The sequence below is a fragment of the Hippoglossus stenolepis genome, chromosome 1 (assembly GCF_022539355.2).
Source record: "Hippoglossus stenolepis isolate QCI-W04-F060 chromosome 1, HSTE1.2, whole genome shotgun sequence".
In the NCBI taxonomy this organism is placed as follows: domain Eukaryota; kingdom Metazoa; phylum Chordata; class Actinopteri; order Pleuronectiformes; family Pleuronectidae; genus Hippoglossus; species Hippoglossus stenolepis.
In genome coordinates this window covers 21,491,542-21,517,443 of record NC_061483.1, presented here as the reverse complement: position 1 = coordinate 21,517,443, position 25,902 = coordinate 21,491,542, and the positions used below count along the sequence as shown (strand labels likewise).

General features: G+C 41.0%; 1 protein-coding gene across 1 annotated transcript; it reads left to right on the top strand.

Moving 5' to 3' along the window:
• The first annotated feature begins 2,729 nt into the window (after nt 1-2,729).
• loxl1 (lysyl oxidase-like 1) lies at nt 2,730-24,260 on the top strand. Its single transcript, XM_035157379.2, has 7 exons — nt 2,730-4,322; nt 9,236-9,344; nt 10,776-10,913; nt 18,080-18,236; nt 18,644-18,739; nt 19,164-19,279; nt 21,469-24,260. Exons 1-7 carry the CDS (start codon nt 3,182-3,184, stop codon nt 21,473-21,475), a joined length of 1,764 nt encoding a protein of 587 aa, XP_035013270.2. The 5' UTR covers nt 2,730-3,181; the 3' UTR covers nt 21,476-24,260.
• Nucleotides 24,261-25,902: the final 1,642 nt, after the last annotated feature.

Genomic DNA, 25,902 nt, shown 5'->3' with positions numbered 1-25,902 from the left:
TTTATTTTCCATAATCTTCAGCTCTCTTCTCTTTATGAGATAATGTGTAGTCAGCTGTTGAAATTAGCATCTGCACTGTGCAAAACCATGTTTCCTTGGAAACCAGGAATCTCTTGACACAAATGTGCTATCTGCCTGATATTAATCAATCTAAAAGCTATGATCACTTGATTATGCCCATTCCCTGGTTTCAGTTAAAGATGAATTAATAGAATACTCTATGGATGCAGAATGAGGCCACAATATTAGTTTAAATATATATTTCTTAATCAAACTATGTATAATTCAAAATATAAAATTCAATAGAAGTCTGGACTTCTAACTAAACAGTGTTAAGTTAGTTTTATGATCACATGTGAGAGCTTGTATACTGTGTTGACTCTGACTGACTGAGGTTGAATGTAGGTCTCAGTATGGAACGAGCATCTCTAGCTCTGCAGCTAAAGGTTGCACGCAGCAGGATGCCCACTCCCTGGGCTTTCCTCCTGTGCTGCATAGTCACTGAGATCAATGCGTTCTTTCACCGCACTTCACAGGGTACATGGTGTTTCTTGCAGACAGGAGACGCACACAGCAGTCACACAAAAACAACCAACCTTGCCTCACAACTTAGTCTAATCTCTGTGGAATGTTTCAGTGACAGCGTTTCAAGGAATTCTGGGGCTCTCTGTCGGTCTGCCTCTTGAAAGCAGCAACTTCTATCTCAGAGGAAAATCTCCTGGGATCAATCTGTAATTAAAGCAGAAACGCCTCAAGCCCAATTTAACCACTGAAATGTCTAAGGGCATGTAAGACAAATGCAAAGAGTATGAAATGAAAACAGGACTCGTCAAAAAAAAAAAGGAAAAAGAAAGGAAGGAAGAATCCAGGCTTTGAAAAGAACTAAACAAAGTGGGACAGTGTAAGCTCAGAGTTTGACACCGTTTCTCCATTTTGTGGCACTTTGAAGTAATTTCTCAACATAAGGTATTACAAAAACATCTACTGCAAGATGGTACCGAAAATAATTCAGTAAAATAAAAAGGAAGATCCAGTAAATCACCTGGCAATAGGATATTTGCTTGTGTAAATGAACGGTTAATGTTAAATATGCAGTACAAGCTTGAAAGTGATATTTGCTGACCTCTCAAGTTACTTAACAACATAACAAATTAAATCAATGAATCTAATAATTATCCTTCACAGTAAGTAGTATCAGATATTTTGTAAAATCTATGTGAGTGTGAATGGTTGTTTGTCACTGTGTAGTATCCCGCCTCTCGCCCAATGTCAGCAAGGATTGGCTCCAGCTCCCTCCTCATCTGTCAAGTGGTATAGATAATGGTTGGATGAATTTTGTAAGAGGAAGATGCAAGATCTTATATACATTTTACACAGATGATACCATTATTACTTCAAAGTACATTTTCAGCATATCGTTCACTGTCAAAATTAAATAAAGATTAAAAAAAATTATGTAAAGTTGTAAAAAAAAATTATCTTCACTCAAGAATGTGTCTTTTAAAAGTGAGTTTAGTCGTCGTAGTGTGAGGGAACAGCTCCTGTCAGTAGAGCCAGATGTAATGTATACTGTAAATATACATATTGATACCATATCCATATTCATGCGCTCCACTGATGTTGAATCTTCCCTTTGTAGTTTGTGGAGCGAGATCTTTTTCAGGGTACTGTTTCAGAGGGACAAAGTGAAACACTGACTGCTACAGCCCCGTGGGTCTGTTGTCCTTTCTCTGGTATGTGATTGTTGCCCATGTAAAGCAGTCCAAGGAAACTACCTCGCAAACGGCTCACTTTGATAACAACGGTGAGATCTGGTTCTGTCTGCATGCACAATCAAGGGGAACAGTAACCGAGCTGTTTCAAATCCCACCGGGATTGTGCTAACTAATGACTTGTCTCTCAGAACATGTGTGTAAATGAGGGTCTCATGGAGCAACAGGGCTTTGATAGTGTTCACAGACAACAGCACACACAGTGTTGTCTTGCCGGGGAGCCAGGCATGTATGCATGTCTTTTGTGCATTCAGTGCACTACAGGCAGCGAGGGGAACGAGGGGTGGAGAGGTGTGTGTGTGTGTGCGTGTGTGTGTGTGCGCGCACGTGCCTGTGTGTGGGAGGAGGGCTTTGAACACTTACCTAATTGACCACAGTTTGATATTTCTTAGGGTGGGGTGTGCCGAACACATTTCTCAACATATCTACCACACAAACAGAGAATTGTTTTGAAGGGCTGACATTATTTCATTGACATGAGTTCATATCAACAGAGACTATATTCTGTTTCTTTACTTATTGTTTGCAAATACCACACACATGACTTATCTCAACAACGCCTTATGTTATATTTTACCATAGGATGCCGTTGAAAAGAAAAGTGTTGTGTATTGTGTGAATTGCATCAGTGGATCTCTGGGACAGGATGCCCCTGTTACCAATTAGGTAATTTTCCATCTGCACATGTTTATTGTAACTGCTAAAGGTTTAAAGGAAAAGCAACGAGATAACAAGCGTTTGAACAAAGTGGAAAAATCAGGTTCATGGTGTTTGTGCTTGTAACAAGATGAGCAAAGAATTCCAGCCGTTGAACGTGAGATGTTTTGTACAGTATGACTGAATGCCTTCACAGATGGTAATGTTGACTCTGGAGCTCTGGCTGCTGCAGGCCAGGAAACATCACTAGCACTAGGGCCATGTGAGACCACTGTTAAAAAAAAAAAGAAGAAAGTTTGAGATTTTTTCACAGCCCATTGTAAGCAATCAGGCAAATAGAAGCTTGCAGTCTTGTAGTGCACAGGCACTTCTTTTTAGAAGGCAGAGAGCAATGCTCAGTCTACTGACAGGCGAGCCAGCAGACCGACAAGAATTCAGGACATATTCTCATAGCACTAACAGACGGTAACACCACCAGTGGGTCTCCTGAAGCCCACTTTGACTCTCCTGGGTGTGATTGCTCCTGACTGCACATTCATCCTCGTCTGTTGCTGGCAGTGAAACCCTGCAGATGCACTCAACCGCAGGCCTGCTTCTCAACCCTGCATCTGTCTCAACACTCGCTCTCAAGCTGTGGGAAGACGACCCGCATGTTTTATTGACACAGCTACAGGTGGTTTGAGTTTTAGCCTCTGGTGGACTGGGAGGGTTTTTTTTCCAGTGTGGTGAGTTGCGGTGTCTTTGGAACCAGTATGTTGTCTACTGTTGTGGGATGTTTGGTATTCACCCTGCTGGGCTCAGGGCAGGCTCAAGTTGCTGCACAGAGCCAGAGTCAGGGCCAGAGTCAGGGCCAGGGCCAGGGGCAGGACGGCTCTGCCACCCCATGGAGGCAGGTGATTCAGTGGGAGAACAATGGCCGGGTGTTTAGCCTGCTTAACAGTGGAGCTGAATATGTCCCTGCTCGAGCAGGGGCCCAGGACAGAGCTCCCAGGGTGGTTGTGGCAGATTCTCATCCACGCTCACCAGGCAGGCCTCAGGGAGGTAATGTCCGCCGACAGGCCCCTTCAAGAGGGTCCTCTGAGACTGTCCGTGGGCAGGCAAGACATCCTTTTGGCTTTGGGCAAGTACCTGATAATTGGAGATTAACTGCAGGCAACACAGGTGGGAGCCAGTTCCAGGGATCATCTGCCAGTCGCTTCAGGCCATCCACAGGCTCTTCATCCTCCTCATCATCATCCTCGTCTTTCTCTTCATCCTCTTATAATTTACCATCCTACCCACAATACCAGTTTCCTCAACAGACTCCCTATCAACCAGTGCCTTATGACCCTAGTTATTTGGAGGCACCAGTCAGGAGCTATGAGCCTCCCTTTCAACCTGTTGGTGGTGGAGGATATCCCGTTGGAGGATACGGTGTTGGCCAGGCTTATCCTGGAGGAGGGTATGCAGGTGGTGCAGCCCCAGTGCTCCCTGGCTCCCCATCCGATTTTACTGATGATGGCTACCGTTACTTCCAGTCTTACAGCTACGGGTCCGTTCCTGCGGTTCCTGCCGTTCCTGCCGTTCCTGCCGTTCCTGCCGTTCCTGCACGTGCTGCACAACCACCATTCGCAGATGGTCTGGACCGCAGATACACCCACAGTCTCTTCAATGAGGACACGGCTCCTGCTGTCCCTGCCCCCATTCCCAACCAGGCCACACCGATGTTAGTGGACAGGACTGGACCGGCAGTGCAACCACAAATCAGGAGCCCTCAATATGAGCAGTTTCCTCCATTTGGAAGACCCCAACCTCCTTTCCTGCAACCCATTCCTGCAGGAAGAAGTTCTCCAAACTCTGCCGTTGAGAACCCCAATATGAGTGTTGGAAGTGTGTACCGGCAGGAACAGATAGGTACAGTACGCTTGGATATTGGTGAACTAACACAATGTATCCTCTATTTCTTATTTTGTTCGGGAAGTTTAACCAAATCTTGAAAGCCTGTGACACATGAGAGGAGTGACAGTTGATGCTGATTTTGAGGAATGTGTTATGAAGCACTTGAAATATTTTAAATTGCCAGGGGGGAAAATGGAGTGAGTTTATTTGTAGGCATTCACCAAAGGTATGTCTTATCTTTGAGGCAGATTATCAAGGGACCACTATGTGATCTCTGTTAATGCTGAGCATATGAATTCAAAATATGTCGAAACCCAGGAGTCTGGAGAGCTCACAACCCTCCTCAAATACACAGCTGCATGTTTCTCACTATACCTCTTTCATGTCAGATATATGAAGTAATCAGAATGAAACAGACGCTCAAAAGTCTGCCGTGTATTCAGTTTACAAACAACGTGAAGTGGACGCAAGGTTCATCTTTTCCCACATGCATGGTTATTAGAACCAGGTGTTGGGAGAGCCCTGCCAGTGTAGAGAGAGAGCGCACACACACAAACCCCTGTGTTTTTGTGAGGGAGGTTCTGTTCTGTAAGAAAGAGGTTCTAAGGCGTGTGGAGTTTTGCAATAGTGGTGACCTCATAGTGGGGCTTGTGACGGGGTGGTGGGGGTGGGCAGTGGTTGCCTCTCGGGTTTGAGGACAGGGGAGAGGAAAGAAGGGGGGGGTACAGCTCTTCACCATACCCTGAGGGAGAACATGGAAAGTCCCAGTAACACGTGGGGTCCATTGCTTCAGCTACAGGAAATCGAAGAAATATTTAGGCAGAGTTATTTGGAGGTGGGGGTGTGTGAATGAAAGTGTTGAATCAAGTAGTCACATAAAATCTTTCTGTAACAAAGCAGACAGCTTCTGTAAAGCTATTAGCCATTTATCAGGAGACGAGGACCTCTAATGAAACTCTTAATTATGCAAATTTAGATTTTCTGTTGTGATCTCTGTTGTGCCTTGCAAACACCATTTATTAGACTCTATAGAGCTGGGAGCCATTTATACAGCACAGAAAGCCAACATATGTGCAGATGCCTTGGTGCTCCCTGTAATCATTGTGATAAGGATTCAGCCGTTGGGAGCTGTTGAAGAGTTGACATTTTTATTGCACTGCCTCATGGCACAGAAGCTATGCCAGTATTGTAATAACCACGGTGATCTACAAGTTTTAAACTGACTAATAACAGAGGTTGTATAATACTATCTTAAATATATTGTTGTGTGGTATCAGAGGCAGTAAGGTTCAGGAGGCAAATATCAAAATAAAAATCAATTTCCGTGTCCAGACTGCTAATGAAATAATCTGCCAGTTTCATCGTTGTTGCTACTGAGTACATAGAATTAGGGTATGGACTTAGCATTTGTGGGCAAGCATGGCAACAATGCAGATAACTGCAGTAATTAAGTTTACGACCAAAAAACAAGATTCATCGCATAGTTCCATCCTATTCCTTCTGTAACCTTCATAGGATACAACATGTAATGTGTGTTCAAAGCAGATACACATTTAGACAATATGTAAAAATAGCATCTTCTGGATTTGGCATCAGCCAAGCACAACAGCCAATGACCAATGGGGACAATGACCTCAATTCATATGGATGGTGTGTGTTCAAAGGTCAGGGTCTGCTTTAAGCATCAAACGCACTTTCATGAAGGTTAAAGAAAGATGTGGTTTTCAGTAAATGTTGATTGTCACATTGTGACTCAAGTCCCTGCAGATGTTGTCTGTATTAATGCAGACCTCGAGGAACCAAATCAATTTTTTAGTGTTGAAATTTCTGTAACATTTCCTTATTATGTAATAGAAAATGTAATCTGAGTAGCAATACATTTCTCCTCTAAATATATTTCATGTTGCAAGGTAGTTGAGCATGAAACAACAGTTGTAATGCAAAGATCAAAGAAGTGGAACAGGTGCTCCTGCAGCCATGCTTCATTTTGATTCTCTCTAAACACCTTTTGACAGTCAAACCAACAAAGATCATCATCAGTCTGATTTGCTAACACATTGGGTGAGAGGCACGTCCAAGATGCTGCAGAGTGGAACCGGACTGAGCAGCTTTGGTGATGGTGTGTTCTCTGAGTGGGTTTTAGTTTGGAAAGCTACAGTGATGCGGTGGTTTTGTGAGTAATTAAATGGCTTTAATGAAGTGACCTGGCAAAGATTGGTTTAAAACGTCTGCATAATGGCCAAGCTATGCATCTTGCAGCACATCGTCATTTCATGTCACTCTTTGTTAATCTCACACTCCCTGACAAATTCAGCAGCATAGGTCTGAGTGATCAGACTGTAAGTGGCACTGAGTAATTCATCAAGGCAGCAGCGAGGCAGCACCGGTTATTTCACTGAGCAGTTTCATATCTTCAAATGAAAAAACATTTTAGTGTGAAACAATTTTGGATATTGATAATGACAATGATAATAATAAAAAATAAATTGCATTTATAGATCACCTTTCAAGGTATCCAAGACAGCTTTACAGGAAAAAATACAATAACAAAGAATAGATTAAAATTCCTTACACTTAATTATATTGATCCATAATATGTCAATTGACCACCAAAAATCATTTGGTTGATAAGCATGAAAATAGATGCACTAGTGTTTATTGTAATTACAAAAGGTAGAGTATGAACTGTCTGACAAGGGAAGTTGTGAAAGTATTGATGATGTGATTTCTGTTTTTTCATTGTGAGATAACCTCGATAAATTCCAATCTGTCAGTCCTCATAGCTCAGAGCTTAAAGCAGGAGCATCAAGAGAGGGAGCCCTCGTGTCTTTTACGACGCTATATTATGTAGTTTAAAAAGACTGGCAAGATCCACTTCCTTCCCTCTGTGCCCCACTTAGAGTGTAATGTGTGGCTTTGTCACATGCTGTCGAGAGCTGATCAGCTTTGGCTTCTCAATACATTTTATCTCTCTGAAAGAGACCCAATTTCACATTTCAAAAGATTAGAGGGCAGAGAACAAAGCCTTCTCAGGGAGAGCGGCGGTGGAATTGAGGGTTCTGTTGGAAAACCTCAGCGTCTCACACTGGTCTTACAGTGTTTACACGGTCTGGCCCAGGAAGCTTCACGCTGTCCTATATGTCGGCCTCAGAGAGACAGCTGTCAGATGTGATGTTTAATCTACGCCCGCAAAAAGCAGGGCCCTTATTTAAACTTGCAGCTGGGGAGGCAAGAATCACCTGGTTGTCAAAAGCCGGGAATGAAAAAAAAAGGGATACTTCCTATCTGGGTTCCATAAACACATCATGAATAAAGCCCTTCATGTTTCCTAAAATCAAAGATAATATTGTTCAGGGCAGAGGCTAGAAACTAAAGGATGAACATCATTTTCATGATTATGTTAATGCTTCCAGGCTTAGAGGTCAGATGGTTCGAGTTTGAGTTGCTTGAACAATCGCACATTAAAACATGTCTGGCCTTTATGAGCTGAACAGAGAGGGGCGATAAGCCATGCCAGAGACCCCTGCTGGCAAGGCCTTTATTGGGAATGAGATAGAAAGACATTCAAGTTGACAAGTCAGTCCTGCTTTTTTTTTTTTTTTTACTTGTTCCTCAGGTTTTCCGACAGACTTGGTCAGCGGCCCACTTTAAAAACTGGAGTAGTGTGAGATCACTGTTGTTTTACCCTGGCACGCACGTTCTCCGGGTCTGTGTCTCTGTCTGGCTCACTTGCTGAATCACCTCTGCCTCTCTCCATCTCTGCATCTCCGTCACTTGATCGCAGAAAGCAAAGTATGAAAAACACTGGCTGCATTACATCAAGCCCTCCTGTGATAACTTGGAGATTTAGCTTTGATATTTCAAAGTTTTGCCTTATTCCCAACAGGACCGGCCCCTGTGGTTACGACTTATCATGCTATGTTTAGTATGCTAAAGTTTATTCTGAAATAGCACATACATGTTAAAGTTGAGTCGTATATGATAAAATATATTTGGAGGTCAAACAAACATATTGTTGAGTTGATGTGTTTTCAAACTAAAATGTAGTAGTATGAATGTAGTCTTTAACTATTGGGAGGTCCAGGTTTACTATGATGTTCTCTAACCCTGATCACCCCTGTCTGAGAGGCACATTTGCAAAAAGAATCTTATTAAAAAAACATGATAATAATCTGGAATGCAAAGTGATTAGTGGCCAATGGCGTTCTCTGACCCAGTCTTGAACTGCAGGCCCTGTCACTGCATCATCACCCATCGAATCCTCCATCAGCACCACCATATATATTTCATAGGTTATAAAAAATTGATAGCAAATGTGCGGTTTCAGGCTGGAATGCAGAAATTAAAAGTTGACATGCCGTGACAAAAAGACAGTTGGATTATTTTAGGTCACTTCGCCATGGAGGTTATATTTTCACCCCTGTCTATTGGTTAATTTCTTGTAAACAGGATTACACAAAAACTACTGAGCTGATTTTCACAAAACTGGTGGGAGAATGGGACATTGACCAAGAAAGAATCCATTAAATAACTGGGTGGATCCAGACAATGGGGCAGATGCAATGATGTGTTTCTTGACATTCTCCCCGATTTCCCAGAGCATAATTCATGGATCATCATCCAAATAGAAATCCAGATCCAGCAGATTTAAATGTGGTATCTTAAGAGGACTGTTGGGACTTGGTGGAGGTGCAGTCTGTTGAGAGCCAGTCTAATTGTAAAGGAAATCATAAAAACTGTGCTATAAATACATTTTATGAGCTTATTTACTTCAATTGAGGTGTTTAAGTAATTACACTTGTTTTTTGTTTTTTCAAAGAAATCTCACAAATGTGTGTGAACGAACTGCTGTTCTCCTTTGTAAAAAATAAGTAAAAGTTGTGATGGTCAATGACAGTATAGGCTGAACAGTCTTTCTATCTTTTCAGGTTTTCCTGACCTGGTTCCTGATCCCAATTATGTGCAGGCCTCCACATACATCCAGAGAGCGCACATGTATTCTCTCCGCTGTGCTGCGGAGGAAAAATGTCTGTCAAGGTAAACTCAATTCTGGTCGCCCTTTACTGCCACGCATTTATTTATTTATACATTTCTTTACTTTTTCAGTGGGTTCATTCTCATGTCGCAGCATCTAGAATGTTCTTGGCCCTACAGGTTACGTTGTCAACAACTGTTTTCATTGTAATGGTTTTTCCTGCATCTTGAGGGCAGAGTTGTGGCTCAGTGGTTAGATCCATCCAAAAATATCAAATTTAGGTCAAAATAGCTTCACATAACCAGACCTATCTCCCCAAAACTGTCGTAGTGCAGGAGAATGGTGTGGCTGCACCAATCATCATTCCTTTACAGGGGATATAAGTGCTCAGTATTGTTTGTATTTATTTGACCAATCACAACTGTCTTGGGGGACATTAAACCCAGGATGCATGTTATTACATTGGCTAATTCTCTGCAAATGAAATTCTCATTAAAACAGTTAAAGACATATGTTGACTTAGTGGTTGCATGATCCAGATCTTTAGCAAATTTTGAAGCGAAGGGGATTTAGAAATTTGTAACAGGCCAGTAGGGGTGTGCTTAATCTGCCTGAAATAGGTCCTGAATGGCAGGTTTTTACCCCTTGTCTACATCTGGTGAGTCGGACAAGTAAATTGGAAGCAATAAATTGTGTTTCCTGTCTTGCCCTCTGATAGACTGGTTGAATGTTCAGGTTGCACTCTGCTTCAGTACTTTACAAATGTTTTATGAACTGCTTCACCCTTTGAGTACCTTTGCCCAGTGAATGAACCATTCACAATTCTAAAATAGCCCAAAGAATTATATCCATTCTTTGAAATAATATCTGAAAGAGGTCATGCATTTTGTTCACCAACAGCATAAGAGTAAACCAAAATACTAGTCACCTTCAGGGATCCAGGCTGCCTTTAGTTTCATTTCTCTGTGTCTGTGGATAGAATCCCCTGAGCCCCAGCCCTGGGCCCTTTGACTGTCTCCGCACTAAGGACACTATTGAAATGATGGAAGCGTGCTGTCCCCATGGCTGCTCTATTTGCCCTCTTCCCATCACAAGCACAGCCATCCCTCAAAGCCCTTTCATATCCTGTCTGAGTTTGCAGCAATCACATACAGATGGGCTGTTGTAATTTGACATACACTCGAATGTCAACAGCCACAAGACACACGTCTTACATCTTGGCGGTATTGAAGTGTTGTGCCTCCTTTTTCGCAAAAAAAAAGTGAGTGTTCCCTGTGTCCATGTTAGAGATGTCGAGAAATGGCTGTTATGTGTAAAATGAATTATTTAATAGCTATCCTCCTGCTTCCAAGCCTTTTACAATTCTGATCCTTTTTCTCCTTCCTATTCCTTGTCTTAGTTATGAGAAACAGACATGCTGACTTTCTTTTTGCAGCCACTTGTGCACTTTCCCCTCACCGTTTTCTTGTTTGTTGTATGTCTCTGCCATTCAGCTCTGCCTATGGCCCTGAGACCAGTGACTATGATGTAAGGGTCTTGCTGCGATTCCCACAGAGGGTGAAGAACAAGGGCACTGCCGACTTCATGCCGAACAGGCCACGTCACACCTGGGAGTGGCATAGCTGTCATCAGTAAGTGCTTAATACAAAACAGATTTTATCCTATCAGCTTGTCAGGCTTTACTCACAATAATATCAGCTGCTGTGGTAACCAGGGAGTCAACAAGCACTTCTTTGTCAGTCTGATTTTATTCTTACACATTGTATTTTTTATGTCTGTACATATGGGCAGGTACATAACAAATAGATGGTTGCTGTTGTTGGTTATATAAGTTCTAAAAGTTGTAAAAATCCTGATGTAGCTGTTGTTAATGGTGAATTTGTGAACAATAATGTTCTATGAATAATATTTAAATAATCTACTGAGTCATGATAAGTGGTGTTTTGCACTTCTTGGTCCAATCAGGAAGAGTCAAGACTATTTTATTTTTTTAACTCTACATCCACCGAGGAAACAGCAAGTAGAATAATAGGGTGAAAAAGCAATTCAGCTTACACTTATTATCTTATTGTGCGTTCATGAGGTGTTGGAAGGAAATTGGTTCCAAATTGGCATGAACGCCATCTCAAGTCGGAAAAACTATGTTGGTACACAAGTTGCAGGGTTTTAACATCATCACCTATAAACCAATAAAGCTTTAAATAGCAGCTTTCAGGACCTTCCAAGGAGCAAGTGAATGCACAGATATAATTAAAGGTACATTATGTAACTACTGTGTTTTTTTGTACAAGTATTGTCATCTCACTAACTTTAGAGGCATAAAGGCAGCATTAATAGCTAGATGTCTAAACAGCTGGGACACCAACATGACACGGTATTCCATGGCCCGCGATGGGAAGGTGAAGTAAGCTTTAGATTCAAACTGGAAATGGAATTCATGAATTACTTTGCTGATTTAAAAGACTCCATTCATTTCAGTTCAAAGATCCATAGTCACTCTTCATAGTTTGTTCACTTTTTTTTGGCCGGACCACAACGGTGAAGTCAGCCTTGGAAATGCGAATGTCCCCGACAGAACGAGTAACTGACTGACTGATGAAGCTAGAGCATTTGTCAACTGATCAAATATTTGAGTTTCCACATTTGCCGCTGCTTTTTTGAAATGATTTGACATGAACAGTTTCCATTACATCTTCAGGAAGGGCTTTATGATACTTTTAGCGACCAAAGTGTTGGCTTTCCCCTCTGTAAGCATACCTGTGTCTGCCTCTTATTAAAATTGGCAGGCTTGGAAGCAACTGCTGGTCTTAATGGGCTGCATTTCAGTAACTATTTCATACTTAAATCTTACATCTTTTGTCTGCCAACAGCAACAGAAAAAAACATGTAAATGAGAGAAACCTCATTGGGAATTTGCCTGTATTGAAATAATTGGATATGTGACTTTCATACAGGTTTTATTTACTTTCCATTGAAGGGTGTTGTTTTTTAGCATTTCAACTATGTCTTCAATTTCGCACATTGCTGTTTGAAACTGTTTGAACTGGTCTTGTTCTTGAGCTAATCAGTTGCATCACCTTAAGTGAACAAATAATAAGTTTATGGTCCTTAATGGTAGGGTTGGTAAGTAGTCTCTGATTAAATACAATTTTCAGGGGAAAAAAAAGAAGTGTCTGTGGCCCTTGCAGGAATCATTTCATTCTGACCAAATGGAATGATTGGCTGGCGTACCTGTCTGTAACTAACCGACCTACCTGCCTGCACACATGAGCGGAGTCTTCAGCTGCAGACATTCACCACTGAAGCAGAGACGATAGCCATAAGCTTCTAGCAGTTGTCAGGCAGTGCATGTTCATGTGTTTTGAGGGCACAGCTTAGATGACAGGGCTGATGAGGGGGTGGGATGTATCAGTTCTATATTTTCAAATTGTAGGCTGCTCTCGCTTACCACCCTAGCTCTAAATATGTACCTCTGTTCATTCAGTATGTTGGTAGTCCAAGCTGTCACATTCAATTCAATGCAAAACTACCACATACAAGCAGTGAACCCAGGGTTAATATCTCAGCAGCCACTTATTACTGACATAAATATCAGATCAGATGTGCCCTGTCTCGCAATGCTAAGGAATGTGAATCCACACCAAGATTTAACTGGGTCTTCCTTGGTTCATTTTTCATCCTTCCGCCAAGTTTCGTGGAAATCCATTCTGTTGTTATTGTGTGATTTTGCTTAGAACCAGACTTTAGTGAAAACATGAGTGAAAACCGTCTTTAGCGGAGGTAATAAGGTGAGTTTCCAATGATCCACTGCTCGAAACTACTGATTCAGTCTATGACAGCAGTGGTTACAAATTGTTTTTATATACAGTGATCACCTCTAGTTCAAACTAACTGACCTTGTATAATACAAGATCAGCAGTACTCACCCTCTCATCACTGGGAGATGACTGTAACTCAGCCCTCATATTCCCAGCTGGCCTCATTATATCTAGTGGACACTAGAAGAAAAAAACGCTTCAGCAGCAAATGAGTTTGGGTGTAAGCCCTGGTTTATAAAACATTATAGCGTTTACTTGTCATTTCTCTGGTGATAGCCCACCCCCAAAGGCGTAACCTCGCCGCTAACGTTTTAAATGCCTGGGTTCACTGCGGGTTTGCAGGGCAGTGGGAGTCCTCTGTTGAAGTGGAGCACTGTGAGGTTGTTGACTTTGAAAGTTTGCACACAGTATGTTTCATTATGCGGCTCTAAAGGGGGGGTCAAACCTATGGAGTTCATTTGAGAGTCAACCACGCGTGAAATAGAACAACGGGTCGATACACTCTCGAATTCCACTGTACATGAAAAACGACGATATTAAACGTTGTGGCTTTGATCAATTCAGAGAGCAGTTATCTCCCTCTCTTATTGTGTCTTCCTCAGTGGACAGACTTTAGTTGGTTTAGCCGGAGCGGCAGTGGCTCAGATCGAGCAGCTCTGTGGGGACTGCTGATGAGGTGATTCAGAGGCTATCGTCATTGTTTTATGACATGATATTCCATGTGGACTGGCCTCTTATCACACTTCCAGAGAGTCCGCCCGTGCACTGACGCTTTATTGTACCAGGCTCTGTGCTCTATACTGTCCTCATCTTGGAGGAATGTTGACTGGCCGTTTGGAGATTGGCAGTGTTGTTGCTGTCTGACATCGGTCTGCATTTACACAGCAGTTCCCAGGGGGCAGAAAGCCAAGGATAATCATTCCACGGGCTTGTGTGATCAGAATGACAAATCAATCCATTCCTCCTGTCAGGCTGTGACACCAGATCACACAACTGTTAAGGTATATGGGTTACTGGGACGCAGCGTTTGGTTACAAAGAAACCTCTTTAGGGGGAAGAAAATCTCGAGCTCAGATTCTCACAATAAACTTCCCTGCCCCACATTTTTGGCGAATAAGCCGTGTGGTTGACAGCTTTGCTTCTCACTACATTCACTCTTGAGCATTAGAGGAAGGGAGGGGAACAGCATCCTCTTGTGTATCACAGGCTGTGAAGATGATGGAATATTAACCAATATGAGGAAACAGAATTCCACATCGACCTTTGTTTTCATACCAATTAGTGTGGGAAGCATGACCGTAATTGAAATGAACTTTTATTTTCTACACATCAAAAGTTATTCAAATAGTTCTTCATCTTTAACCCCAATTTACTACTCAACTTCATTAAATGTAGAGATAGTAATCTGTAGATAGTTATCTTCTTTGTTGAAATTCTCCTCACGTCTCGATAGCCATCAATAAATAAAGCTGTCTGGAAAAAAGAGAAAAAAACAATGTCTGTGGCCCTTACAGGAATCTGGACCAATATTTTAATTTGGTCCAACTTAAATGGTGTACCTGTCTGTTACTAACCAACCTGCCTGCCCTTGCTCTTATTTGGTATGACCAGAGTCTTCACAAGCCGTAGAGACAAACACCGCTGAGGCAGGGACGATAGCCAGAAGTTTGCGAGTGAGTTACGGAGAAGTGAGCTTCTAGTAGTTGTCAGGCAGTGTGCGTTCATGTTTTTTGAACGCTAACCCTAACTTTAAGCTACGTGACTTTTGTTAATAAAGATCATGGCTGCTGTTTGTGCAGTTGCTTGGACATACATATTCTGATTGTACTTCATGAAAGAAAAACATCAGGCAAAGTTGCGTAGTTCTCTACTGTAGTCTGCAGTTTCACAACCGGAATTGTGATCTGAGCTTGTTTGTTGCGACTCAAGTAGAAAATGACTCACGTCTATGAACACGACCTGGAATGTTTAGTACATTACGATTACAAGCTTTTCTTGTTAAGTCCTTTGTGTGTTCTTCCAGCACCACATTCTCTGTAGCTGACATCGCCAGTGAGGGAGAATCCAGGAATCCAAGGAGGCCGGGGAATTTTTTCCAGGCACCTCGTAATCCAGCTCCTCCCATTCCCACTCTTTTCCTCTGCTTCCTATACTCCGTCTGTCTGTTTCACACACACGTTCACATACTGTAGATAATCATCTCAAAATTGCCAGTGTAATGAATGCCAGGTTCAGGAACACAAAGGCCCTCCAGTTCCCTCCCTGGTTTGTACAAATATGTGATTGTATACACTCAATATGAATGTGTCTATAAAAGTCTATGAATGGACATGGATCCATACATTATCATGTCAACAAATACAAGAGAGTAAGTTATGCCCACAGTCACAGTAAAAATGTGTTCGGCCCCAGATAACATCTGCCAGGTTTCTACCTGAGCATGACTTCTAATTGGTTTCCTCTCCACTGGAAAGAACGAGTCCTTGAATGGTCACTTCACTTCATCAGTGGAAAGTACCCACTTTTCCATCCAGGTCGTCTTTCAGTCTTTAATGACTGTTCGAGTTAAAGCTGTTGCTATGTTGAAACATGGGCCATGAGGTAACGCGAAAGGACAATATTTATATAGTGTGAGTTAGTCCGACTGTCAGAGAGCCAGTGCTTACCTCACCTGCTACAACGACTAAAGTCAACACCACTTAAGTATACTGTATGGCGCCATTTAAGAGTCACTGAAGAATGGAAGTATACCTTTCAGTTAACCCAAAAAGGTTTCTTTAAATCTTGTGTTGTATAATTTCGTTTGGGCGGACCCCCTCAAGAACATATTAACGTTGTTATTTGGATCAACATTTTATGGAGGATTTGCTTTAAATCTAATCGTTACCTCCAGCAATGGGGTCATTTGTTTTTACTTTGTTGTCTGTCCGTCTTTTAGTTAGCAGGATTATACAAAAGCTACTGGACGGATTACCAAGAAACTTAGTGGAAAGATATGGTATGGGTCAGGAAAGAACCCATTGCAAATGCACCCGCATGAATGTCGCTCTCATGCCACTATTGATCGCAATAGATCTGGAGTGACAGGTACAAAGATTAAAAGGTAAAATAAAGGTTCTCACGAGATGAGAGAGAACATTATACAAGAATGTTATAGAAATAATTCCAGGACTTGCTTCTTTCTCTGGGTCTGCGCCAATTTTTTTTCCTTTTCCAGTGCATTATCCTTCAACCAAGATTCTTAGAAATCCACTCAGAAGTTTTTATTTAATCCTACTGCCAAAAACTAACAGACAGGGGTGAAAACATAACCTCTCTGGCAGATGAAATTAAAAACATGCTGTCAGCTGTCAAGTGCTGTCAGAACTTAAGAAATCATTATTGTGCAAACTCTTTGTTGTTTTATCATAAGTAACTTTGGTAACAAGAGGGGAAATCCCTTTATTGGACATGATGTTTGTATTTTCGTTTGAAAGGGGAACATGCAGCCTTCATACATTATTTGAGAGTAGAAACCTCATTAAACTAACATGTAAACACTTCAAGGAATTCCCAATTGGCAGCTGAGATGTTACCTTCTTATTAATGGTTGTGTTGATTTCAAAAAGAGTGCCACCGTAGTGTGTTCACATATCACAAATCTGACAGCTGGGGACATGCCTTGTTCATACCACTGGGATACTGTATCCCGCTATTAACAAGGACTGACAGTTAATTAGATAAACTTGTTTTACAATTATATGTGCCCTGAATTTTTTTCTGTATGGCTTGAGCATTATGATACATACAGTGCAATACAACAACAGTATGCAATCTAATAACCCGATACAAACTCTTTCCATAATGGCCATTGAGTTAGATAAACACCTTTCTGAGCTTCATAAACCTTGGATTTATTGTTGAGCCGCTGTAATTAGATTGCAATAGATTTTGCTATCTGGGAATTCTCAGTCTTATCGTACTGTCTTTGTTGCGCCTGTGACAAATTATGTCATAGATAGAAACCTGATAGCCATGCTTCATATTCAGTGCTGCTCCACAGCCCCCCCGACCCAAGGCCACGAGATTTGTGCCTGTATTTACTCACTTTATAGCATATCTCTCACCCGAAGTGTCATACTGGAGAAAATCATTGTTTGCTCATACTGCAGGGTAATTTCTGCCATCTGTTAACCAACACAGTTTCTGACCACATCGCACAACTTGCTAATATCTCATCCACAGTGCACATTCCCTATAGTAATCAGAATCAGGATTTATTGCCAAGTAGGTTTACACATGCAAGGAATGTGCTGTGGTGTGTTTGTGCAAGGATATATCTAAAAAAATATTAAAATAGGAAACAATAAAATATGAAAAACTTATAAGCACCAGGGAAGGAATCGTGCAATACCTGGTAAATAAACACAGAGAATGGACTGTGTATAGTACAGTTGGTCCGTTATTGGCCACGGGAAGTTGAAGTGTCATCAGTGCAGTCCAGTGATAGGCTCCCGGGCCTTATTCATGAGGCCAGCAGCAGTCGGGAAATCACTGTTTTTGTGGCTTTAGGTTTTGGTCCTCGTAATGATTTTATTTTGGCAAACCTGGCTGCACACGCACACACACACACACCTCTGATATGAGCTAATTAACAACATTCATACATCATTAGTGTGTTAATGTTGTGCTTCAGCTATACTTTATCGTTGCCATTAATTAGTATCCATTGTCCTTTCATATTTAATGATGTTTTCAATCAAGGTGCAGCATCACTTACAAACCTGTTAACAAATGAGTTCAGCAGGTTGAATACACAGACAAATGCACTTTTCTTTTGAAATTCACATGTTAACGTGTCATTACAATATAATGTATAATAATTGATTAACTTCCTCTTGATTATTGTTGAAAAGGCAAACTTGACACATTAGAATAACACTAGAGTAAGCTTATACTCTTCTGATTGTTGAACCCGTGTCCTTTGATCACTCTGACAGGCACTACCACAGTATGGATGAGTTCAGCCATTATGATTTACTGGAGGCCAGCACTGGCCGTAAAGTGGCAGAGGGGCACAAGGCGAGCTTCTGTCTGGAGGACACCACCTGCGACTTTGGTCACCTGAAGCGCTACGCCTGCACCTCTCACACTCAGGTAACACAGCACACGGACACATGAGAGGAAATTGGATCAATTGATTTGGAGGCTAATAATAAATGTGATTGGTTGAACTACAAACGAAAAACCAGAAGGCTTCCTGCCCCGAAATCTTGTCCCTCAGCTATGTATTCTGCATATTCACATGTTGAATCTGTTAATTGATATAATTTTTTCACTACATGCTTTATTGACAACATGGTGATATCCTTCCACTGTGGTTTTGCCAGAAAAAACTTTTCATTACATTACAACAGTTTAGTGCAACTAAGGAAAAAGTTAGGTTAGCTAGAGGTGGATTTATTCAATATCCTGCCTGTGTTTGCTGACCTAAAATGCCTCCTGTTTTTGGCTCAGATCAGTATACCTCACGAGTGTTTCCCCCACCACCTTATTTAATTCAGGGTCTGAGCCCCGGCTGCTACGATACATACAATGCTGATATCGACTGCCAGTGGATCGATATCACAGACATCAAACCTGGAAACTACATTCTAAAGGTAAGAGTCTGTTATGTGTGGACATACAATATTTTATATTAAAGCAAGTTTGTGTACAACACAGGGTCATGGCTCATGGAAGACAGTGAGGGTCTAAGCTACCAAAACAAATTGATCCAGGTTATAAAAGAGTTATAAAGTTCAGAAGTTGTTATGTTGCTAGTAATTCAGCATTCTTCAAGTTGCAGCATTTCGTGGCTCAGTGGCTCTGCATCCCCATCCATCACACTGTCTATTTTCATGCATATTTTATTTGGTCAATATGCTCGCAAGATGTATGGCAAGCACGCAAAAAATCTATTCACAATTGCATCCAGTGTTAGCTCTCCCAAATACATTCTTTTTCTGAAGCATCGTTGGGCCAATTATTTGTTTGTTGAGATTCATGGTGAATTGTAATTTGCTTTCCTTCCTTTGTCTCCAGCTCCAGGTTAATCCCAAATTCTTGGTAAAGGAATCCGACTTCACCAACAACGTGGTCAGGTGTAACATTCACTATTCAGGACGGTTTGTTCGAACAACCAACTGCAAGATAGCACAGTAAGTAACGTGGTTTGCACAGTTTTTTATCTCATGGTTAGTCATTGATTATTATAATGGCAAAGTTCTCAAAATCTGCCGTTAATGATTGATTTGTAATTGTCTTTTGATTCTTGGGCAATTTATAGACATTGTTCTTTTACAGAATTAGAACTAAAAGGCAAACTTGAAATCAGGGTTTGCGTCATTTTCCCACAAATGAGTTACAGTGAACCACATGACAAGACGAAGGCTAAATGCAGTTTTATGAAGTTCCTCGCAGTGTTTTGAATTACTTAGAGGACTTAATGGGTTCTTGGCTGAAATATTTGATGTCATGAATTATGGTCTCCAGTTAAAATGTAATGCCTCTGAAACCCTCATATTTTCCCTCAAAGGGACAAGGGCTGTTGAACATGATTGCACTCACAATTACTATTACATCCTTTTTACTATTATATGACCTCATATAGAGAGTGGGTACACACAAGCAGAACGTCAGTAGGTTCAAGTGCTCCAGTCGGTCTCAGTCAATGGTACTGTGAAATACAAATAATGGCTGCCAAAGCATTAGCAGGGTTCCAGAAAACTGGATATAATGGTTAGATTTGAAGTACTGTTGCCAATACAGCAATTATATGCCAAGCAGATACTAAGAGCTCTACTACCAGAGGTATTGCAACAGGGTAGGCAAAGCAGGCAATTGCCTCGGGCTCCCAGCTTAGAGGGGGCACCATGAATGGCTGATTATGACAGTCTACACCAAGGACAATGTTGTGAGAACCCTCTTAAATTCTATGATCAGCTATGTACAGGAGACTGCAAAGACGCTATGATTGGAAAGCGCCTAACGAGGCCCCCCGGTTTGATGGAGGGTCCCCAGGTCACTTGACTGGAGCCCCTGCCTAATACCATTATATCAGTCCTATATTTGACCAATTTCCTTATCTGAAAAAAAATCAAATCATCATTTATCCATTCTAATATGATTTCATTTGTACAGTTTGTTTTGACTTTCAACAAAATGGAAACGTTAGAATGAACATAAAATTATAGCTTAATATAGTTTAGTTTAGTTTACTTTAGCTTAGCTTAGCTTACATTTGAAATTAGATGTTGCCTTAATGTGTGTTTGTGTACTATTGCTAATTACAAAAGAGTGTATTGACATAATTTACTGTTTATATCATTAAATGAAATTACTATAATTAAATACAGTAGAAATGTCTGTAACTAGGCATGTCGAGCTATTACTCAACATAACACAGCCTGCATGAGGCTGTAGTGATACTCTGGTGTCTTTTTTACAACTTTGAAAAAACACTGTTCCACAACCAGAACTTATTGTAACCATGCCAAAGATCCTCTAACCTGAAGCGCATATTAATATTTTAGTCTAAATAACAATCTTTGTGCATAAATCAAACCAAATTTGACTATTCCACAACCTAAAATATGTGTTTATTATTGCCACCATGTCGATGAAGGCTCATTGCTGTTACTGCCATGATCCAAAGTCTTGTATCTGAGGGTTCAGACAAATGACCTATATTGGTGTTGAGGTTTACAAAAAACACAAGATCTAAATACCACAGTGTGGTAATCAGACGGATATAATCTCCAGTCATTAGCATTTCTGGCTAAGTAACTTACTTCTAATGGAAGTGACTGAGCAAACTTAATTTAGGAGGCTAATGTACCTCCATTTGTTGCCTTATAGGTTATGTTCAGCTCACATGAAAAAACTACAAGTAGTGAACTACAGTTATTATAACAAGAAACATTTATGGAACAAAATTAAATTGTCAAGTCAAACTCACATAAAAAATAAACAGCTAAATAGAAAAATAAAACGCTTGAGGCAACAGAAGAGAGTTGGGTATCCATTCATATTTGTGATAATTCCATTCAGTTTAGACAAGCCAAGCCCCTTACCATATGGTGGGGATAATTCACAATTGTGCACATTAAAGGGATAACAGTGTGTAAACACCAAGCTTCTTTAAAATGGTCCAAAGGGACCAACAATGTCAACAGAAACACATTGTGTGTAAATACAATGTTAAGCAAGATCTATGTGATATATACAATTTTGTTTCGGCTTACCTGTCACTGTATGTAAGTTACATTCTTTCATATTGTGTCAAAATCCTTGAGTGAATCTGGAGCCTTACATCTCCTCTGAGTGTTTTTTGTTGTTTATTTCACAGGTCTTGAACAGGCACTGGGAGGCTGCCACACTAGAGTGACCCTGATTGCTATTCCATTGAAATGTGAATGGAATCCATTTGTTCTTAGTTCATTGTTGATGTTGTTTGTCTCTACTCTTTTTTTTTTGCTGTTTTGTATCCTGCACCTGTGTTGAACAAGTGCTCTCCGGCACTGAGAAGAATGTCGAGGGGATGAGGGTTATTAGACACACAATACATATTATACATCGATATCACAATAATGAACCAACAATTCAGATCCCTGCAATCGACAAACTATATTGCAACCCTATCAATCAGGTTTGGACACACATTAGGACATATTATTGACTGTCAAAGACAGCTTTACTGTATCTGCACACATTAATCTATACGCACACCCCCACACAGTGGCTCTCCTTGAATTTTAAATAAAGCATAAAATTGTGCCAGTGCTGAAAGGAGTGACTCTTAACAGGTCAGGGCTCAGACGAAATCCCCCAAAAACTAAATTAGGAGACAAAGTCTTCTCAAGTGCATTCACCCGTGCAGTGTGGGGGCAGACAAAGATACCCAGTGACTCTGAAGAACTATAATGTGCTAGCTTTGTTTTTTGTCTTCACTGCCTCAGTGGGTGGGATACTGTGACTCTCTGGGCACATGCTGTTTAATGTTATGTTATCAGCAAGAAGAGGACAGCAGGTCCTATTTTCATTTTTCAGCCCCATCAAATTGTAAAGTCCGGATAAAGACAGACTGTCAATGCTGGGTGCTGCACCTTTGTGTCCCCATTCGTCCTTTCTTATTTCAGTAATACAGGAACAGGAAGCTCCGCTGGCAGAAAATGGTGCTTTCCAGAAAACAAGACTGGCAGTATGTTAACTCTGTGTTTACACTGTGTTTACACTGTCCTGGAGTCTCTTCTTCAACTACCAACACTGGTCAGATGGCACATATGTCATCTATACCTTTTGAAGAATGTATATACAAATATTCCACACGTGCATGACTTTAACGGTGGAGATTATTTTGTTGTAACTGTTTGTACTTTGTTTATCCATTCTGACCTGTTACTGTAATTTGTGAAATCTTATATATTTTCTTGATAATCTGAATTATACAAAGTGTATGTGTTATTGGAAGGAAAAAACACTACTGCTACAGACTTATTATTAATGCAGAGTGCCAGAAAGTCGTCTACCTACCTCTCCAACCGAGTGAGCTGTTGATTACTGTTAATTGTTTAGTTTCCATTGGAGAATCCTGCAATGGCTGTTTATGACAGCACACAGGCAACCTTCAACTCTACTGCCTCTATCAAAGTATACATGATCTGGTACAGCAGACAATGACGTACCTTTATTACAAACATCTTAAAGTCATAATCCTTAAGATTTCCGATATGGCTATGGCACATGACACAGGTGACACATTCCGTTTAATACAACAGTTCCCAGAATTCTACAGGCAGAGGAACAACAGTGTGATTTCATGCTGCACATGGTACAAAGTAGGCAGAGGAAGAAGTCGTTCTCCACCCAACAGAAGGACACAGTAACAGGAGGAGTTGCAGTTGTAGTCAGTTGCCTGCAGCTCTTCATGTAACACCTCCCTGTCCTGGTCCTTTCTTACGTATTCCTTTCTGCAATATTTCAAACTGAGGAAATGCATGTGAATATTCAGAACCTGTCGGTGAGGGACAAGATACTGTGGCTGGAAGCCTTCTGGTTTCCGTGTATAGTTTGACCAATAACGTTTAATGCAGATTAATTAAAAAGCCAGACTGCGGACAACCAAAGCCTGCTCAATCTGCATTCATATGCAGCTAGCTGTTAATAGAGATTAGCCAAAATGTCGGCTGAACCTAAAACACCTACAGAAAGTATCACTGCTTGTGTTTTGTGTGGAGAAAAGTTTGACTCGAACATTGAACAGTGTGTGGCAAACTGAAAACGGAGTCCATTGCCTTTACCCCCGGAAGCTTATTTGTCGTCAGACAATAGCCAATGGTGTCCAAGATTGTTGTTAATCTGAGTTAAACAGTAAAGGATGATATCAGTGAGATACATTTACCAACAGCAGCACTGGAGTACTTGCCTGTACTGTTGTGTAATGCATATGGGGGCAGTTTTAATGGAGTTTGGAAATAGTGAATCCTGCCACTAACAATTACAGCGAAATGGGATTTGACAACATGACAATCTTAAGGATTATTACTTTCAGAATGTGTATGAATGTGATTACAACATTTCCCAGCAATAATCCGGATCAAACAACGACAAACCACCAACATTATTAAATGTGGTTTTTCATTCTGCAATTTCTGCGTTCTGTTTCTAATGTAGAATAGGCCTATTGCACCTAGTACATACATCTGTCATCTTGTACTGTAAAAAGTCAGTTGTTTAATTTGATCCACTCTGGTAGCTCACGATTAAACTGTACATTTGCTGAGAAAGATGCATCAACATGTGACTCTGACATCAAGTGGAACAACAACACAAACGTAGGTGACAGTTAAGCAGCATCCTTGACACGCAGTGATGGAATTTGTATTCAACACCTGTCAAAATGTCATATAGCCTACAATAAATGCATTTACACATCTGCTGGGCTCAGAGTGGGATATGAATGCTATTCAGCTTTCCTTACAGTGGTGGTTCATTCTTCGTATGAGACCACATCGACAGGTTTACATAGAATGCATGTCAGTAGATCCAAAAGAAGTGGCAAATGAAAAGTGTGACAAATTATTGGAATCGTCTGCTCCATAGAAGATTAGGTGTGATTTGTTTAATACATTAAGGCATTTTCCCAGGTGCTGTGTGTGTGATTTCTTTCTACGCATGGCTCAGGCATGGATGCAAATAAGACCTTTTCAAATATAGAAAATCACACACTGCTTATATAGTAATATACCTACACACACCAAACAGTGGTGGAACCGGTGCTGTACATACACAATTCAGTCCCACTAGTTTTTATGCTGTAGAAGAGTTTCTGGCTGATGTTGAGATGTGTCGACGCTGACAAATATTCTGACTGGTTCATATTTCCATTATTGTCACACACTGTCACCACACAGCCACAGACCCATTCATCTCTGCAGGTTTACTCTCCGTGACATCTTGATTCTGAACATGACATGGAGCAGGATGCTGTGTTGCAACAATGCGAGAGGAGCTTGTGATGTTATCGAAACTAATGCATTGTTTACAGTCTTTCAATGCAGTTGCACACTTTTCATTATCTAATGGTACCAGTGACTTGAAGAGTAATGGTGATGATGTGTCCCACTGTCATGTGGAAATGTGAACCAAGGAGTAGCACTTGTAGAGTTCAAACAAGCTTCAATCACACTTTGATGATCAAAAGTCAAGATAATATTGAGTCACTTCATCCAAGTGTAAACAAAAGCACAAACTGTACAGAAACACACTAGTGATATAACAATATGAGGATTCATCTCCGAAATAAAGGTGAAGAACAATTATGATCACAGCAAGATTTTTTTTTTGAGGATTACTTTTATGTTGCCTTCTCAATATTTTGCATTCACTTAAAATACTCTTGTTTTAACTCACGATACTTGTTGTGAGCTAAAACAATGCAGTTGTCCTGAGTACACTAATTGATTCCAAATTAGTCACATAGCAAAATTGTTTAAGCCCAGATTTGGCCCACACTGTCATCCAGCCCACATACTGCATGGAGTGATGGCACTTGGGAAGTCCACTCCTGTTTGGTAGATGTGGTCCACAAGTAAGCCATAGCAATACCGCATGTCAACTAAAGGTGCCAAAAGTGGGCCAAACTAGTTTTGTGCTATTTGGGCCGTATTCTCCATTTGCCACATGGGCCACTTAAGGTTCACATCCAGATTGCACCTTGCTAACTTAAAGCTCACAGCCATTTTGTCTGGTCCAAAGAAGGTCAGAAGTGCCTGAAGTGGCCCACACCCAATTTATTACACTGCACGTGTCTGTAGTTGGGGAAAACAATCAATTACCATGGGTGTCAGGGACAGAATAAAACAATGCAGCTTATCTTAAAGCAATCGGGCTCAGGTTGGGTTCGGACACAAAAAACGGAAAGCCCATCGGGTTGAGGTCGGGCTCGGTCAGACAGAAAACTGCGACCTGAGCTGTACTCTTCTGCAGATGGCTCAGAAGCAATAGAAGAACAAAAGTATTGAGGGGGAAATGCAAAATGATTGCAAGGTAATGCAACATATATTTTGAGGTAACACAAAAGTATTATGAGAGAATGCAAAACATATTGGAGACAGCAGAGTAATCTTCAAAAACATTCTCTCCCTGACCCTTTTGGGGCTCCTCGTGGGAGGGGGTGGTAACAAAGTATTACGTCAACACAACATTGAATTGAAACTATTCCTAAAAAAGGGGTGAATCAACTTCATTCTGACAAATTCTTGGCAAAAACTGGATATTAGCA

Bases quoted from the DNA above. Each gene is read 5' to 3' on its own strand.
- loxl1 (XM_035157379.2), top strand. From the start codon at position 3,182: ATGTTGTCTACTGTTGTGGGATGTTTGGTATTCACCCTGCTGGGCTCA. The intron at 10,914-18,079 runs GTAAGTGCTTAA...TCACTCTGACAG, and splicing joins GAGTGGCATAGCTGTCATCA to GCACTACCACAGTATGGATG. The intron at 18,237-18,643 runs GTAACACAGCAC...TATTTAATTCAG, and splicing joins CCTGCACCTCTCACACTCAG to GGTCTGAGCCCCGGCTGCTA.